The sequence below is a fragment of the Falco cherrug genome, chromosome 11 (assembly GCF_023634085.1).
Source record: "Falco cherrug isolate bFalChe1 chromosome 11, bFalChe1.pri, whole genome shotgun sequence".
Classification (NCBI taxonomy): Eukaryota; Metazoa; Chordata; class Aves; order Falconiformes; family Falconidae; genus Falco; species Falco cherrug.
This window is the reverse complement of record NC_073707.1, coordinates 33,388,222-33,402,314: the sequence shown is the minus strand read 5'-3', so window position 1 is coordinate 33,402,314 and position 14,093 is coordinate 33,388,222. Positions and strand designations below refer to the sequence as shown.

At 45.5% G+C, this 14,093-nt stretch overlaps 1 protein-coding gene across 20 annotated transcripts in view; it reads left to right on the top strand.

Moving 5' to 3' along the window:
* MBNL1 (muscleblind like splicing regulator 1) overlaps nucleotides 1-14,093 on the top strand; it is a 111,571-nt gene that overhangs the window by 20,903 nt on the left and 76,575 nt on the right. For 16 of the 20 annotated variants that reach the window (XM_055723498.1, XM_055723500.1, XM_055723502.1 and 13 more), the window contains exon 2: nucleotides 8,060-9,032. The exons of 3 other annotated variants lie outside the window; for them this stretch is intronic. In XM_055723498.1, the coding sequence (XP_055579473.1) occupies nucleotides 8,859-9,032 (174 nt within the window). In that variant the 5' untranslated portion in view covers nucleotides 8,060-8,858. Of the gene's footprint in view, nucleotides 1-7,837; nucleotides 7,973-8,059; nucleotides 9,033-14,093 lie in introns of those variants that run through there. One more of the 20 variants, XM_055723497.1, reaches the window with a different exon arrangement.

Genomic DNA, 14,093 nt, shown 5'->3' with positions numbered 1-14,093 from the left:
GTTAAGTCATACGAGTTTTTACTATCTTGGAAGGGCATGACTGATAAATAAAACGTAAGGCCTGAGTGTATTGAAACAGAAAATACTCTACTTTGGGTTTGAGATTCTTTGAGAAATGGAAAGCTTTGAACAGAAACAGTCAGCTTTATTTCCTGTCTTGCAACAGATGCTGGAGTAGTTTTCCAGCACTGTCCTTGCCCCATGCCTCACGTTGCGTTGAGAGGAGCCAGGCATCCACCCTCACACGGAGCTGGCAGTGCCTGCTGCTCCGTGCAGCCCCGGCACGGCAGTGCCGTGACTGTCTGTGACTGGGTGATTTCAGAGGTGTGGGTCCCTGGAGGTGCTGTGCCAGGGCGCGCTCCTTCAGTCCGTGCTGCACCAGCAGCCCTGTTTTCACATGTTCTTCTATAATTTTCTCATCCTTGCAGAGAAGCATGTGATTGTCACAGCATTGCCACAGCTCGCCATTACCGAGCTGAAGTGATCAGGCCATCAAAATCTGAGTTCTAGCTTGCTGTCGAAAGTGGAACTCTGCATAATGTGTTCTTCGATATCTGTATTCATGTCCCTTTTTGTTTGCCCTCAAGTCAGATGCAAGATGAAGCAATCCACATAATTACAACTTCGATTTGCCTTGCTAGGTGCGTGCCTGTTGACGCAGCAGGCAGCTGATGGTAAGGTGCCCCACGCTGAATTTTGCTGAAGCTGCCCTGATGGGCTCTGCTGCGGTAGGCAGCCTCTGTGGGGCGAGCAGGGGATACTGGGGGTTCAGGGGAGTCGGATGGTGTGCCAGCTCAGAGCAGGTGATGTGAATGGCCTTTTCTGCTTCTGGTAATTAAGTTCAGATTTAACTGGACAGATCCATTTGACATGTGCAAGGTCGCATCCAGACTCCTCATTCATAATTATTCACGCAACAAAGCGGTCATCATGCAAATGGGCAAGAACTTCGAAATCTAGAGTTTGGTGATGGGGGCAAACGGGGAGGGGGGTGCCCAGACTGGGGCAGGTTAGCCAAGCTGAGTGGAGGAGCTCATTGGCTGGAGCAAATGCTATTAGTAATAATGTTACTACTGACCATATATATATGCCCTAATCCATGAGGTTCTCACCAGGGTGGTCTCTCAAGGCTCATTTTACCCACTGCTTTATCCAGCTATTTCTGGGGAAGGAAAATGCCACCCTTTGCAACCAGGACCCCGCAGCAGCTGCTTTTGAAGGGGAAGTGAAAAATAATGTATCTGATTGTGAAAAGTGAGAACCTTAGCAGTAATAAGGTGCCAGTGTATTTTCCCTCACTGTGCAGTAGATGTTAAGGCATCCGAGCTGTAAGAAGCTCTAGACTGGGTGTCTGCAGCATCCCTCGTGAGGGAGAGCTCCTCTGGGTAGCTTTTCCTCCCTGAAACCATTTGCATCAGCTGAATTTGATGTTAGAGGAAAGCGGTTGCTTCCCTTGCTGAGTCATGGGCATTGCTTTTTTCTAGATGTTGTCATGGATGATACTAATAATCATGGTTCTTTTATATATACATATATATATATAAAACATTTTATATATATATATTCACACATGTAAAGTTAATAATGACCTGTCATTGTGGGAATGTTTTCCACTGATGTGCATGTGTCCTTTTTGCCATTGTTATAAGTAGCTCCCGGTTTTGAATCTGTTGTGGGACTCATCCCAAGGTTTGCCATGTGGCTGTGTTCTTGAGGAAAATGCCCAAAACCTGCCACATGCGGGACAGCCCGTGTTACCATTTGGCTGCAGAACCAACAGGCACCTCCAGCCTGCTTCCACTAAAACAGGCAAGACAAGTAACAAGAATTCTGAAGTCATGCAGGTGTGTGATGCAGGAGAGAGTAGGGAGTGTTCTGGGTGTGAAATGTACCTTGCTGGTGGCAGGGGATGAGATGGAGCAGGCGATTCGGAGTGATCGATGTGCCGGCCACCGTGCTTGCTCTCCCTGTGCTGCCCCAGACATGGTGCTGGGTTTGTGGGAGGCTGATCCTGGTTTGATGCTGCTGACGTAGGTCATCTCACTCCGCTCCTGCATCACTTGGCTTATGTATGTGTGCAGTTAATCAAACAAAATGTCTTTAATGTGCAAGAGGCTGGTTAATAAATAGCTCTGTGCTTTTTGGAAGAGTGCATAGTTATTTTGTTATGGTCTCTCAAATGTCTTTGTATGGAAACACAGTGTTCAAAATTAATATTAATTGAAGCAACCACATAAGACTGATTTTAACAAATAGCATTTGGTTATTCCAATTCAGTTTTTCTTTTTTTAAAAAAATACTACTTGGAGTTTTAAGTTGGATCGTTAGGTTACTGTTGTTTTTAAAGATAAAGAACTTCTTTTTAGATTCATGTGGGAAATGACACTTATTTTATGATTGAAATTCCCCTGTGCCAGTATAATACAGAACCTTATATTTCTAAAATATATTATGTAAATGTTACGGTAAAGGAATTACAGGATGCATATGTTTTCACTACCAGAAACCGCATTTGCAGCTTCAGTGGTGTGGATGGATACATGAATGCTTTGTAATACATAAATTGATGGCAAAATGGTTTAAATGCAGAGTAGTCCTTCCTCCCATTTTGTGCCTCTGGCTTACAAGTTGAAAGAGCAGAATAATAGCTAGCATGCACACTTCCTAGTCTGGAGACAGACACTGATCTTTCCTGATTTTAGTTTATAAATACCCATCCATCTAATGCTGTAAGATGATCTGAATTCTGCAAGTCCCAGATTTTATGAAGGACACTGATATATACCATAGGTGATAAAAAAAGAATTTCAACAGGTCTATCTCTTGATTTGAAAGTTGTTTTTTTTTTTAATTACAGTGATAGTGGTTTATTCATAACCATCTACCTTTTAAAGGAAAGCGGGTGTATGGAATTTGCAGTATAACTTTCTGACTTGAAAATAGCATATACTTTAAAGTAAGAAAATATTGGCCTATGGGATTTGTATGTCGGTGCCATTACACTGTTGTTGACAGTTGGTTCACAGTTTGATTAGGGATGTAAATCTTCGAGAACGGATTTGAGGGCAATACCGTATTTCTGCACACTGCAGTAACATGTGTGCAACTGGAGGCACTTGTTGCCTCTTTTTTTTTTTTTTTTTTCCACTATTTATCCAGTTTTTGTGAACTGAGTACACTTGGATATGTTAAATTCAGATGTCATGTCACCGTTAGGTGTTTCTGCTAAAACATTCTCGGAAACTGTGAAATATGCTCAAGATAAAAACATGGCTGATGAGGAGGATCTGTCTAAGAAGCCCAGTGAAGTCAGTGGGAGGTTGCACTGCCTTCCCAAGCAACTCTGCCAGAGCTAAAACAGTACAGCAATAACCTTTAAAACACTATTGCTAGTACTACTACTACTAAAACTATGTGTATTATGCAAAATATCTGGGTCATAGAAGTCGTGTTGGCAGTTTTTTTTACAAATCCGGTATGGGACTTGCTTAGTAGGTCAGAGCTAAGAGGTGATTGTAGTTCTACCAAGCTTTCCAAGTTGCAAGTTGCTGGGCTGTGGGGGGCTGTGAAGTGTGCCTCAAATGGTGCAGATTCTGGCATTCCTGCTGTGGAATTGGCTGTTTTGTGCTGCTGCCTTTACTGTGCTCTACTTTTTCCTGATATATGTGAAAGTACAAAATTGAGAGAGGGGTCTTTTTGCTTTTATGTACTGTTGTAGGGGTGTAGCAGTTCCTGCAGAGCAAGAGTACGAGACCAGTTAGGTTTGTTTGGTAGTAGTTTACTAAATAATATTTTTCTTTAACCAATCCTTCACTGTTATATGGCCAAGACATTAATTAGCTCATTGTTTCTGCTTAATTTTGTGACAGCTCTATAATTATATCCCTCAATAGTGCCATGAAGTAATTGCTGTGTCTTTTCCAAATTTCACATTGAGATATTTTATTGGTAAACTTTAAATTTGGCAGAGAGGTGTTTTGAAAGTACTGTAAGGCAGTCAGTAATTTTTGTATTTCTTTATTTAAAAGACATTGGGCAATTTCAGGCTTTGAGACTGCACTGTCAATGTAAATAGAATGCTGAGTTTGTTCCATTTCCTATCATTAGAGTCATTGTCATGAGGATGAATTCATGTTATGTAATTATCTGTTCTTGCTGAGAGTTCTCATGTCATTGACACTGGTGTTTTCGGCTTCCACTTTCTCTGAGCGTGAAAACAGAATTCTTTACTGCCATGTTCTTCTTTAGTGTTGTGCTTTTTGCCTGTCCAGCTTTATATATATCTTTCTTTCTGAGAGACGTGTATGAATTGAGATAGAGAAAACAGGAACGGCCAGCAAGCCCAGTTACAGGAAGAGGAAAAACAATGGCTCTTTGGGAACAGTCCCCAGTGCAGTGAGGCACTCCTGTTCAGATAGCCTATTTTTGTCTCAAGGCCTGTAATGAGAAGAGGAGGAAAAACATATTGTCAACTGGGCTGTGCAATATTTCTTTATAGCAATAATGGGAAGTAATAAAAACAGAACATATTTATTCAGAACTTAGAAACCATAATCCCATGGTCCTTTCTGTGTTAGTTTCACTTTCTTGGGTACTTCCAGATAACCTTTCCATTGATTTGTGAAGCTGTTCCTTAATAATTTATTTTCATTGACCCAGCTCAGCAGACAACTAAGTCATCTATCTTACTCTCTTACAGAGTGATTTCTCAGTGTTCCTTCTCCCTTTTTGTCTTTTTCTGAGAACCACTTTTTAATATGCTTTCAACATTTTTAGCTTCAATTTCCTTGTATTAGCACTAATTGGTGAGCGTGAGGTTATGCTTTGGCCAAACCGATGTTGCAGCATTCCCAAGGCAAGTAGCAAATACTTCCAGATTTCAAAAGGTGAACTGCAGAAGCCACCTGTGGATTAAGAACAGCCTTTAGTACAGAATGGCCTACTAGGTGGAGTCTGGAAGCTGTCAGCCCCCAAATAATTTTCAATTAAGTTAATAATCAGCTCACTCCTTTTCATGTCCCCTGACTATGGTTCCTCCTTTTGGATTTGTTGCAGTCTTTCCCTTGTTCATCAGAGACAGCCCAAAGAGAGGCATTGTGTTTGTCTGCTGGTTTGGTTTTTGAATTATTTTTTTTTTGCAGACAGTGGTATCCTTTAGCATTTGATGCTTACTAGGGACTCCTTACTGGCTTGGGATATAACAAGAGAATTTAAAAGTGAGGGCAAAATAGTTTATGCAGATAAATAAAAAAAAACCAACACAAACCTCAATGCTAACATCTTCCTTTATTTAGTGGAGATATTGAAGATATACCTCTGGTCTGAAGTCAGTCTTTATTTTTGCTGGAAGGCTATTTTTAAAGCTGACATTTCTGCCTGTGTTTTCACAGGTAGGTAACAAGTTCTGGCAAAACAATTTTTCTTCCAGTGACTGTGCAGACAAAATATACATCTAGCACTTCTTCACATTCAGAAGATTTACCTTTGAGGCATCACGGTTCCCTGGAGTAATGCTTTTCTTTTGGTAGCTGGCAGCCTGCAGAATGAAGGGTGAAATTTTGCCTTGTTGAATGCAGTTACAGGTATGTCACTGACCTCAACAGGAGTAAGATTTTGCTCGGTGGAAGTGGCTAGTCCAGCTCCAAATAGAAAACTTACTACAAAGCTAGGAATAAAACATAGTTTTATGAGTTTTACTAGGAATATTACTTCTTTCACTACATGAGAGCACAAAAGATAGTTTTCATCTGTTTTTGTTTTGTGTGTTGCCTTTGTGCTGTCTTTCTTTGCTTGTTACGGCTGATGACTACTGTAATGAGAGTGAAATTAAGTATCTTGTTTTGAAAATTTGGCCTTTAACTTGCTTTGACTTTAGCATGTAAAACACATCAATTGCTGCTCTAACTCTTCTTGGTGTTTGGAAAAATCAATGCTTGGTATGGATTGTATACCAAACTTATAAACGGGAGAAAATCTTTGCTTAGAGCTGTTTCACAGCTTTGTTGTAGAGCTCTTCCTGCCTTCATCAGTATCACCTTCTCCTGAGGGATTCACAGGGAATAAATGTTTGTAAAATATAACACTCAAAAGTCATCATTTTGTGCTCTACAAGAGTAAGGGTGGGAGGAAGCAGATCTATTACGGTGGAGAACAAGGTCAAGTTGTGGAACTCCTTGTTGGGAGGCTGGCAGTGTGTTTTATGCTTCTGACAGCTCTCTGATGGGAATGGCAGTCCTGCTCAGTCCAGCACGAGGCGGCTGGGGATGCCGGGATGCCCAGGTGAGCCCGCTGCTGTGCGGCCGTGGGTAGGCAGCTTCATGAGGTCCTGGCATGTTGCTCTGCATTTTCAAATCTCATGGTGCTAACCTGCCATGGCTGGGTAGTGTGGCTCAGGTGGGAGAACCAAACTTGTTTCCCTGCGCACTTGTTATGGAATGAGTTTTCAAGACCTGAGTCTCGGCTGTATCCCGAAGTGCTGATCAGTAGTGACTGCTGGCACAGGATGACTGACACTCTTGAGTTTTAGGTAGTCGAAGCAAATGAGTATCTGTGTTTACCAAGAAGACACCTAGCGGTTAACTTGTGCTTGCAAGTAATTATGCACAGTGGTTTGTCTCTTGCTAGCAGGGATTAAAAATGTGGGCACGATTACAAGTGTCCTGGCAAGGAAACCAGAGTGCTGTGTTATAATCTTATTAGCTGTATTAGGTGTGTCTTACTTCTCCTGTAGTTTGTTGTTTTAATCACTTAGGCCCTGGGAAAAGACTGTTCATAGATTTTCCTCATCTTGTTGGTTTGCATCCATGCCAACCAGCTTCCAGGCTTCCCAAAGATCTGTTCCTGATTCCAGTGTCAGCGATGCTGCTTTGGGGGTTGTGGTGGTGGTGGGAAACAGGAAGATGACAGAGCAGTATCTTTAGAAAGACAGGGAAGGGTGGGATGCTGTTGGGGGTTGCAGTGCTGACAGGAGAATTCCCATTGTTGGTGTTGCCCACGGGCTGTGCTGTGCAGGCCCTGGGCAGTACTGCAGGGGCCTACCAGCTCTACTCCAGGCTGCTCTTTTGAGATCTTCAGGCTGGGACAAGAGTTGTAATTTATTATAGAGTTACCAGAGCTGGGCATCTCGTCTCAATGAAGTGCCCATTCCACCATTGGCATCTGAGGGGATGGGTTTACGCTCTCGTTTCTCGATGTTAAATGCCTGGGTGTTTTTTTAAGTGAACGATGTTTATCACGAGAAGTGTAGTGCACCTGCAAGATATTAGTGGAAGGAAGCTGAGCGCTGAGTAGCGGCGCGTTATTTCCTGGGGCCTGGGAGGGCAGCGGTCCGGCCCGTTGGCGGTGGCCCCGGGACGCCCTGCGTTGGCCGCTTGGGCTGCGCGGGAGCGCGGCTTGGGGCCGGCGGGTCGCTCAGCGGGCACGCCGCCTGCCGGCTCTTCTGGGCGGGTCCCGGGCACGGCCACAGCGTGGTGGCGGGCTCCCTGCGCGGGGGGCCCGGACCCTGAGGCGGGGGAGCCGTACCTGCGGGAGGGGGGGCGGCCCCCTGAAGCGGCCCGTACCTGCGGGGTGGGGGGGGAGTTCCCGGCTCCCTGCGGCGGGGGGGCCGTACCGGCGGGGCCGGCGGGCGGGCCGGGGCCCGGCGGGGCGGGGCGGGCCGGCGGACGGTACCATTCCCCGCGCGTGGGCGCTCCGGCGGCGGCGGTGCGATGGTCCGTCCCCCTCGCTGCATGTCGGGTAGGGCCCGGGCCCACACGCTCGTCCTCCGGCGGCCGGGCGAGCCCCGTCGGGCGGGCGCTGCTCGGGGGCAGCGCAGCCAGCGTCTGACAGGCGCGACCTTTCATAAGACGGCCCCCGCCATTGGCTTGCTGCCCGGAATATCGCTGCAACGCTATCTGCGATTGGCTCGCTCCTGATCATGCCTGGCTCCGCGCGGGGACGCGGCCCCTCTCCTCACGGCCCGGCGGCGGCTGGCGTGAGTGTCCTGCGCGGGGCGGCGGCGGCTCCGCGGGACCCCCGGGATGCCGCCCGCTGAATTGTAACGTGTCTCTTCTCTCTGCAGGTTGGTACTAAGAAGTGCCTTTCCTGACGTCTCTGCTGCTTGGGACCGCTTCTAGAGCAGCCGCTGCTTTTTGCCTTGCTTGCTGCCAGCTAGACTGCGACGACAGCGCATCCGCCAGGCACCCCCCTGCCGCCCGCGCCGAGGGGCCGGCGCGCTCGGGCCCTGCCCTAGCCTGCTTTACTGTAAAAATAAAAGTTTGCTGCGAAGGTCAGATATCTTCTGCCCGAAAACCAAGGAGAGGAGGAAAAAAACCAACCCACAAACAAAAAAACAAACAAAAAAACCCAACCCCAAACCACCCTATCTTGATCGTTGCTCTAAACTGCTGCATCTGTCTATGCCAAACTAATCGATACCGATTGCACCACAAAACCCCCCGCTGCAAATTCAGCTGCGTGGAGATCACCTTCCAGACAACTTTACCTGAAAGTAGCTTGGAAATCCTGTGTTGGAGGGTCTGCCATATTTCCAAGCTTGCACCGTGGGCTCCGGCCAGCACTCGGGATGGGTAACTGAGCGCACCAGCCTAGCCCCGGGCTGCACATTTTAACGTTCAACTTGCCAGTAACCCTGGCGTTTCTCTAAGTGCAAGACCTCTGACAGTGTCACGCTGTGAACTCGTGGTGGCACAGCTTTTCCTTGAGAAAAGCCACCCAATTTTACACGTACTTTTAAAATAGGGAGTGGGGGGGAAGAAAAAAAATTCTGGAGGTGGCGCTTTCATCATTTCCAGTTTTATCAGTTCAGCTACTCGTTTGTCCATTTTATTGGAAATTTTAACTACCTGTAAAATCTAAAGATGGCTGTTAGTGTCACGCCGATTCGGGACACAAAATGGCTAACGCTGGAAGTGTGTAGGGAGTTCCAAAGGGGGACTTGCTCACGACCAGACACGGAATGTAAATTTGCACATCCATCGAAAAGCTGCCAAGTTGAAAACGGACGCGTAATCGCCTGCTTTGATTCATTGAAAGTGAGTAAATATTATATTATTTTCAAGGATATATGGTTAATGAAAGACACAGTTGTAGCCAGAAAAACGCTGCAGCCCAAATGGAGCAATTGCTGTCTGCCAGCAGTGGGATGTTTTGCTGCTCTTATTTTATTGATGCTCGTTGATTTGTTTTGCTGTTTTCCTCGGGGGAGGGGGAAGGATAGGGGAAATGAAGGGAAAATACGCTTGGCAAGGCTCAAATCCCCCAGTATGGTTACAGTGACTGGCTCTTTGCCTCCGAATTATCCTCTGCCTGTAGCTGGAATAAAGGGCACTTCACGTAGAAACAGCAAAGTCACTGTAAGGATTCTTAGTTTTTAATAGCACAAACCACGTAAGCAATATGAGGATTTGTTTCCATCTCTTAACTACCAGCAGGTTGTTGGTGTCTCTGGACAGCTGATGGTGAATCTTAGAAGAGTGTTTTCCTCCCTAGGTTATTTAGGTATCTGTGAGCACCCTGCTTGTATTTCTATGTTTGGGACTGCTGTGGTTATCCTGCCTTTTTCACAAATGCACTTGCTTAAGGGAAGGACAACACTTAGCAGAAAGCAAGGTGCAGAGCTCTAGCGTGCTGGAGCAGGGAGGGTGCAGCCTCATTGTGATTTTTAGGAGGGATGCCTGAGTTAGGCGCTATAAATGTATTGCTGCTATTCTGCTGTAGCATAGTTTCAGTAGTTAGACATGTAGATCCCGGTGCCCTCCCTTAATTTCTTATGAATTAAATAATCTTAACATTTAAAATACTTATGCCACAAACAGTGTGGAATTAATTCAGTAGAGTCATAAAAAAAATAATCAAAAGTTGGAAAATGGAACTGTGTCTGTCAGGTTTTTTCTGCAGTATAATTTTTTCTTCCTGGGACCAAATCCCAGGAAGTGGAGCAGAGACCGACTTGGCTTGTGGCAGAGACATGCTTTGGGGAGGGAGTTGTAGCTGTAACCAGCTACTGCAGGTTGCTTGTGTGGCCAGGTCCCGATCGCAGCGGGAGCTGGGCAGGAAGTGGGTTTGTAGCAGTTTTATATAAATCCTGCAGTTTAAAATTCCGGAGTTTAAAAATGTATCTCGTCTCAGATCGGGGTAAAGAGTGAACCTTTAAAATGCTCTCTGGCCCGAAATACCTGTCCCCATCACCCCCAGCCATGTTTTAACTCACTGATTATGGAATGGTTTTGTTTCTGTGTTGTTCAGATTTAGTTTACAGTCATTATAATATATGCAGGGGGCAGGGGGAGAAAAAATTAATTTTAAAATGTGGAAATGAAATGTTACTATGCATTTACAATAGTGTTGGAGTTCAGGGCAGTGCCAGAGGCCACGGTGCTGATGGGCAGTCCTGGCCCCGAGGTATCACCCTCACCGGAGAGCGGCCCAGCGCCTCTGCCTGCCCTCGCCACCGTGGCCACCAGCCCTGGGTGGCAGCAAGCCCACCTGGTGCTTTCTTCATGTGGCATGGCATGAGCTAGCCACCACTGCAAGGACACTGTGCCTGCCATGTGCCGTCGTTGGAGGCTGTGTGGCCAGGTGCAGCGGGGATGGCTGTGCTGCAGTGTTGCTCCCATCCCAGCCTTGGAGGTCTAAATTTGCCTCTGTGTGAGAGGCTGTGAGGGTGAAGGTTCTTTTGCTGGTAAAACACTACCCGCAATGTCCCGTGGTTTAATTTTGCTATGATCTGCCATGGTCGCAGTGGCCTTGCCCCACTAGGCTGGCGCTTTTCAGAGCAAGGATGAGACCAAAAAGGTTGAAACAAAGCACTGGAATTAACTGGACATGAATCTCCTTCACTGTGGGAGGCATCACCTGAGTTTGCTGTATGTCATCACCCTCTGCTCAGATTCCTGGCGTCCATGGTCATTGGAAGTGCTTTCAAATCTCTGTGCCGGATGAGGAGGCCTGCGGCACTGGAGCCGGAGCAGCAGCCTGGCTTGTGTCTGGATGAGAGGAGGACCAGGGGCTGGCCAGGCTTCCCCAGCCCCAGCGGTGCAACTGGCTTCTCTGTTGCCCTCAACAGGGCTCTTCCGCTTCCTTTTTTGTTGAAGGAGATAATTATCACCTCTGTAAAGAGCTGCAAGGTCCGCGGATAGTAACTTGGTAACAACACAGCATTATTACATTGCTTTAGAAATACTCCATGGAAAAGAGACTCTTCTGCCCATGTGAAGCCAGTGCAGCAGCAGAGCTGTAAGCTAGGAAATAATCTGCTATTTAAAAATACAGTGCTTACCAGATATGTTTACTTGTGTTCATGCTGGAAGGTTTACTTGTAGCTGAGGTGCTGTGTGCTGGCTCCCAGGGGATCCACTGGGTTCCCTTGCTGTAGGCTGGGGAACAGGGCTGGGGTGGGGAACGCTGCTGCTGCTGCTGCTGCTGGAGCCGGGAGACCTGCTCGCTGAGTGGGCCTTCACATGTGTTTGTCAGCTGGCTCCTGAGCTTTTTTTTTATTTATTTATTTTTTTAAATTATTATTATTATTAAAGTAGCTTCTATAATGTATGAGTACTTCTGGTAAACAGAAAATGGAATGCATCCCTTCACTGAATTCCCCGTCCAGTCCACATAGTGGAAAAGCAGTTGCTCAGGTTTTTGTTTTGTTTCAGATCTTTGGCAATCTCTGTGTGTGAAGCTAAACAAGCTCTAGTTACTTGATTAAGTTTTCTGCAATATCAGAAACCGTAGATGTTATGCAGAAACAGTTTAGGGAGATGTTGTACCAGATTTATCTGGACCCTGTAATGTCAGCTGATAGTTTACCAAAGAAAAAGAAAATGTCTTTGTTTAGGATATTCAAAAGTAATTTTTAATATTTCAGTAATTCGGTGTGGATATAATGTCCTTACTGTATACTAAAATAGTACTACACCTACACGTTTACCTCATTATTAAGGTACTTGGTTTCTTATAACTCTGTGTAACATTAGTGTTTACCAAACAGCTGCTATTGCATTGTCTCTTGGACGTAAGACTGATATTTAGTCACTGAATTTTTCTTTACAAACTGTGAATGCATCTTTCGCTTATAGCATTCCCAAGGATTCCTGTGTCTTGGAAAAATGCTTTATATTAGCTGACATCAGACAGGTGTGTGGTAGTGCTGCAGAGAGCTGCAGCCCCCGGTAGGAATACTTGCTCATGAGCTGGAGATGGCCGGTGTGTTCTGCTATATTTAGAGCATAAACAGGCAAAGCAAACACTTTCTGAGGGGACCCCGTGAAATGGCAGTACCCTTCAGCTCTGCCGAGCCAGACTTTGGCCTCCGTCCCAGGTGTCCTCCGCGGGTGTTGTGCAGGGACAGCATGCAGCCAGCCTCAAGCAGACACAGCTCCCCTGATCTGCTCATAGGAGGTAAAAATAGATTTCAGAAGTGCGTTTTTCAGCTTTGATAAAGTATTTCCACCCTGCCCCCTGTGAAATGAAAGCAAAACCAATGTGTGTAGGTCTGAAGCAAAAAAAGAGGGGCATTTACAGCCAAGGATCTCTGCTCCATGTTGTGTTGCTGCCTGTGGGTGCCATTGCTGGCGTTCGCAAGGGCTGCTATGGAGCTGTGGCACTGCAGCGTTCATCCCTGGACACGTGTCATTTGTTGGGAAACATGTCCTGTGTGTGCACCTTACGGGTTCTTTCTTCATCCTGAATTGGTAACAAGCAGCAGTTGTTATGTGTTAATTAGGAGCGTGGGGGAGAAGGAGGAAGACATGTACATTTCTGTGACAGTGGCAAGGTAGTGCAAGAAGGAGGTCAGGGCCATGTCAATCAGCAAGATTTTATCATTTTGCTGTTGAATACCCTGCTTCATAATTAGTTCGAACTGGAATCTGCAGGACTGTCCTGAGGGTAGCGCGTTAATCAAGATAAATGCATCTGGGATAATCTAGCCCTTAGATATTAGTAGGATAATTTTAAAACAAGAATGATTATGTAGTGTATTCAAATTGTGCGCTTGAGTGGCTGAGTCAGCTCCAGTTCTGGCTCTGCGTTGTTTAAATGCCGTAGGATTTTTTTCCTAAATTTGGATGCCTAAAAGCCTGTTAAACTGTCTACAGCAAAAATAAGCTCTTGAGTTCCTAAATCAGGATGCAACAGAAATTAGACTTTTAGCATTTTTCTTTTTTCTTTTTTTTTCCCCCCCTTGGATAAATATGCTGAAGTAGAATTCATTTTTGAAATTACATTAGCTTCATCAGATGTTCCGATAGATGAGTCATCTGATGTTTCCTGAAAACTGAGATAACAATGTCTTAACAATGGGGAGATGGATGTCAAATGCAAATCTTGTGGGAGGCTGCGGATGCGCCGAGGACACCCCATCAGCCTGGCTGTAGTTTGTGCGTGCCACGTCCTTTGGCTGCCACATCATCTTTCCTAGTTTTTTGAAAGTATAAAGACAGTGAGGAAGAAAGCAAGGAGGGGGTTACGAGGACTCAAGACTGTTTTTCCTGTGGTGCTGCCCAGTTGTGGTCAGCACTGCTGTTAGCTGGTACTTCTCCACTGCAGGCAGTGGGCTTTGTGCAGGATGGAAGCTGTTGTGATCCATAACGTGCCAGTTCTAACTGATCAGAACTTCATATGATTTCAGCAGCCTTGGTAAACACGGCAGGATTTGGTCTGAATCAGTTTATCCTCTTGGAGCTAACATCCACTATGGGCACTGAAAGTTTCAAATAAATTTTCGCTCTCTTCAGTTATGCTTCTGCTAAGGCAGCTACTTCATGCTCGACTGGATGTCCCAGTGAAGTGTAAAAGCTTTTTCCTGCTCTTCCTTCAGCATCTGAAAAGTCTTGGAACACTCACGTTTCTCTGCTTTTTTGAAATTCTAAGAAAAAGGCAGAGACTACTAGTTCAGGTCTTTACACTGATGACATCTGAGCTTGAAGCTCTGGTGCCTTGTGTATAAAATCCACCAGTATGTAGTATGTTAGTATTTTACCTACTTTTGAAGAAGTATTTTAAAAATGAAACTCATGAACTCTGTAAAAGTGACATGCCATTTTTTACCAAGAAACCTTAAAAAAATATAAATGCATTATTATTATTATTATTGG